The sequence below is a fragment of the Saccostrea cucullata genome, unplaced genomic scaffold, assembly GCF_032062105.1.
Source record: "Saccostrea cucullata isolate Sc308-1 unplaced genomic scaffold, CSIRO_AGI_Scuc_v1 ctg1404, whole genome shotgun sequence".
Lineage (NCBI taxonomy): Eukaryota > Metazoa > Mollusca > Bivalvia > Ostreida > Ostreidae > Saccostrea > Saccostrea cuccullata.
The window spans coordinates 57,845-62,250 of record NW_026928144.1 but is presented as its reverse complement, the minus strand read 5'-3'; the positions used below and the strand labels follow the sequence as shown (position 1 = coordinate 62,250).

At 30.2% G+C, this 4,406-nt stretch overlaps 1 protein-coding gene across 1 annotated transcript; it reads right to left on the bottom strand.

Annotated features, from left to right (window-relative positions):
• Nucleotides 1-1,491: 1,491 nt before the first annotated feature.
• LOC134276557 (D-galactoside-specific lectin-like) lies at nucleotides 1,492-3,438 on the bottom strand. Its single transcript, XM_062758798.1, has 4 exons — nucleotides 3,368-3,438; nucleotides 3,190-3,216; nucleotides 2,013-2,306; nucleotides 1,492-1,641 (listed from the first exon to the last, which is right to left on the bottom strand). Exons 1-4 carry the CDS (start codon nucleotides 3,411-3,413, stop codon nucleotides 1,556-1,558), a joined length of 453 nt encoding a protein of 150 aa, XP_062614782.1. The 5' UTR covers nucleotides 3,414-3,438; the 3' UTR covers nucleotides 1,492-1,555.
• Between the last annotated feature and the right edge of the window lie 968 nt (nucleotides 3,439-4,406).

Below are 4,406 nucleotides of genomic sequence, written 5' to 3'. Positions count from 1 at the left end.
ACATGGTCACAGAAAATTTTAGCATTTAAATCATGTTTGTGATATGACCCGCGAAATGGTTGAAGTACTTCTCGAAAATATTATATATAATGTTGTGTCTAAAATTGTAATGTATTTAAAACCAAAAAATGTGTATTTTATACATCTTTCATTTCAGAGAGAGGTAATACAAAAATTTTGTTTCAGTACTACAAATTTTATTGCAGTGTGTGTAATCTCTTTTTATTATAAGATTTTGAAATGGCATGGACAATTGCTTCAAGTGTTCATAAGAAAAACCCTCAGATGACCATAAATATAATGAAATTCCCATTGTCAATCTTATAAAATTATACAATGATTCTGCTGATAAATTTTTAATTAAATATTTAAACTCCGAAGTATTAAATAAAAGCCATTCAATGACTCTCTATGTAGTTGCTTGCTTATTTTCATAAGATCAACTATGTCATATACACCGAAGTCGTATATGCATAAAAGTATCACGCAAGCCAATCGATTGGTCATCATAAAATTAGTTATTCCTTATATTTACATGCTTTGATTCCGCCAATCCACGTACTCCAAGTCCTGCTTCTGTCTAGTTGTTTGTCCCGCTATGCACGTGTTTTTTTGGAACCGCCCCAATACATTGATGAGGAAATATACTAGTAGTACATTTACAATTTGCAATTTTATCTAGGACAAAGGCATTGGAAATGTAAATAGTCTGTTGTAAAGGATATACAATATACTAATATTAGAAGTCTATTCTTCTAACAATCTAGTATACACTTGTTTATAGTCACAGGATATTTGGACATAATTGATAAAACGTTTTTGTGTGGAAACAAGTTATTGTTTATTAAATCAATTTTACTTTCATCTTTTTAATAACTTAACCCCTTTCTCCGATAACCATGGGTCATGGGGGGCATCAATTTTCATTAAGATAGTTTGAAGATCAAGCATATAAAGTACATTTTTTTTAAAAATTTAATTAATTGGGCTTTCGAAAGGGTGTCCTATACGCTGTTTTACTTTTTTCAATTGTTCAGTTTTGCGTGATGAAAAATATACGTAGCACTATGTTTGTATCTTTTTTAAAGGCATGTGGACCATTGTTTCAGTTCCATTGAAAGTAACTTTAGTTGATAAGTATAAAAGGTCATATATTATTATTGAGTGGTCGAAAACGTTTAAACGTTTGTTTTCTATTTGTATTATATAAATGCAAAAATATTGGGACCTGTGTTTCGACTTCTTGAAAGTTTGATCGCCCAAAAAACCAAAATCATTTCCCACATGACAGACGATCTATACACTATACTTACATATTTTACAGTCAAGTTTTAGGCTAAAACAGGTTCAATATCCTGAAGTGTGTTTCAAATACAAGTATATAGCTCAAAAATCCATCTTTGTTATCAATGGATCTATAGCAATGAAATTGTACAGTAACTACTGCAACCTTCCCAAATATTTCAAAAGAAAAAACTGAAACAACCAAAATGTTCTCATTATATGCTTTAATATAGGGACACTAAGAACACCATTTCAGACTTGAGTTACTTAGTTATTCCATATCCTCCTCTGTATACATTATGTCTTCAGTTCCTCTTTTGTCTTCTTCATTCACCTCTCTTCCGCGAAAATGTCCCTCTGTCAAATAAAATGATTTATACTGAAGATTACTTTTTAAAAAAAATTATGCTCTCTAAACCATACGTTCCTTTCCTTCTGTATGTGATAGATCAATTTAATCATTGCAATTTATCTTTGACTGTTTACACCAACTTGAAATAAGAAAAAAATTAAATAGCTATCATTTTCATAACTACATAAGGCAATCCTACATGTACATTAAGCACGATTTCCTTGGCGCTTCATCGGAAAATGCCGTAACTGGAGGAAGTTTTTTTTTTTAATAACTCTTTTGAAAAAAAAAAACCCTTTTGATGCAATGACCCCGGGGAGAGAATTATTACACTTCCTTAGATATGTAATCAACTGGGTAAAGAAACCTTACTTACTTTTGCAATAATACTTCACTCTAAGGTATTTGTAGGTTCCCACACATGGGTCTCCAAATACACGATTTTTGGCCCAAATTCTGCAGCTACTTTTTCCGTTGCAGAATCTTTTCACCACGAAAGAGGATTTTCTGGATCTACATTTTGTGGTACAGTGGCTGGCACCCTTTCTTGAACAGGTTCTTGAGTTTTGTCGACCATACGTAGCAGAGTGCACCAGAATGTACCGATGTCTTCCACAGTTCAATCTCATTCGGTGATGTTCACATACCGTTTTCGTGTGTACATACTTTTCTGTTATTTTAAGGAAAATTATGCAATTAAGACATATAATAATAATATTTATCCTCCTCGAGCAATATCTCATTGATTTTTTCCCTTGGTCTTGACTATGTAAATGTGTCGTTGAAAACGGGTAAAATCTTCATTTATTAACCACAAAAGTTTAACTATTTCTTTGAAACAAAATTTTTAATTTCAAAATTTTCCATTTGCTTCTACATGTATATATTTTTCTCAGCTCTGGTATTAATTTTTTGTAAGTTATCAACTACCTATGTAAAAGTATTATCTGACCCTTATGGACTTTAAATGAAATGATGCTCAAATGAAAATTGTCTCGTTTTACTGAGCTATTCCATACGATCTCATATTTTGAAGGTATATGAATTCATTAAACTAGTATTTAATTCTTTGTCTGAATCCAGGTAGGGCGAGAAATAGACCAGTGCGAAAATTCAAAGGAGGGCTCAGGTGCCTTGAAGGAATAGGCACCCCTTGTCGACCTGTCGCGAGCCTTATGTATTGATCGGTTAGACGGAATAATCCGTAGTCAAATTTTGTATTAAAAAGTCCTAATAATTGGTATGAAAAATATCATTGAAAATACAACGGATTTTGGTTTTTTTTAAGAAAGACAATTTTTGAAAGCAATTATATATCTTTTATTTAGGAGACGGGATTATCAACATTTATATGCAGATTAAAAATTTTCTTCATTCTTAATTCATTTGTAAAAAAATTATGCAAATCATGTCATTTGCAGCAATCAATACAACATCTTTGGTTTTAGATTTTGATATATTTTATCAAAGAAAGAATAATTTAACAATAACAAATAAAATGGTATGGATTTTTTTTTCTTTCTTGAATATTTAAAATTATTAATAATACTCACTTCTTCTCCACCAAAAACCATCAGTATCTTTAAAATAAAAAAAAATAAATTAAAGTAAATAACATTAACAGAAAATTCGTAAGATGTCAAGATACTAATCAGGTGAATGTTTAACCTGGCATAATTTATAGTTTTTAAAATTTCTCTCTTTCTATTAGAAACATAAAAATTGCAGTACCTTGTATTACAAGAAACACAGCTAGGAGAACCAAGACCTTCCACATTTTTCTTCTGTATGTCGAATGAAACATATATGTCTATCTTATCATATTTATATAATCCTGTAATCAATGAGCGGTCAATTTATTGAAATTTAAGGAAAAAACATTATGACACAGTGTAAATAAATTTCAGAATTTTTTGACGTTTCATTGAATTATCTGTCGATATTTCGTTCTTTCGAACATAAACATCATGAACACATCGATATTACTTTAAATATGTAATCTTTGTCTTAGCGCTAAATAAGTTGAATTTTTTCGCAATTGGCATTTTATTACATTAAATTAGCTCTGAATATAATGATGATAAAACATTGATTAAAAAAGTGTTTCATGCATCTGAAATTTGGGGATGGCAAAAAGCTAAAGATATAGAAAAGGTACATTTTTCATTTTGTTAAAGAATACTTAATGTGAGACAAAATACATATAATAGTATGGTATGTTGTGAGTTAGGTAAATTTCCTCTTGAATTGCTCAAGGAAAAGAAAATCTTTAAATATTGGTTAAAATTTAAAGATATAGTGACAATTGCATTCTTCAAGCATGTCTACAAGAAAGGTTAGAAAATGATGATGAATGGATTGTGGATTGTAAATATTAAAGATGAATTTCATAGGCTTGGTTTAGCAGAACTTATCGATAGAAATTGTATAAACAGTAACACAATTGATATCTTACAGCAGAGAATGTGTGATGAATATATCCAAAACATTATGTCAGATTTAGGTAAATCACCAAATTGTCTCATTTATCAACACCTTGTACATAGATAATTTAACCGTTCAGTCTTATTAATGTAAACAAATACATTTAAAATAGAGTAACAACTAGAGCAAAGCTCGTTGCAAAGCAACGAGTAGGTCTTCCGTTTTCCTGTTTACGTTGAAGTAAAACATTTTTCACAAAAATGAGTAATAATGCCTCAAAATGGTTTAAATCCTCAAAATCCATGTTAATTAATGATAAAATAAGCCATTTCTTGTTACTTCCGGT

Bases quoted from the DNA above. Each gene is read 5' to 3' on its own strand.
- LOC134276557 (XM_062758798.1), bottom strand. From the start codon at position 3,413: ATGTGGAAGGTCTTGGTTCTCCTAGCTGTGTTTCTTGTAATACAAG. The intron at 3,217-3,367 runs GTACTGCAATTT...TTTATTTTAAAG, and splicing joins TGTGTTTCTTGTAATACAAG to ATACTGATGGTTTTTGGTGG. The intron at 1,642-2,012 runs GTAAGTAAGGTT...TTTATTTGACAG, and splicing joins AGTGAAGTATTATTGCAAAA to AGGGACATTTTCGCGGAAGA.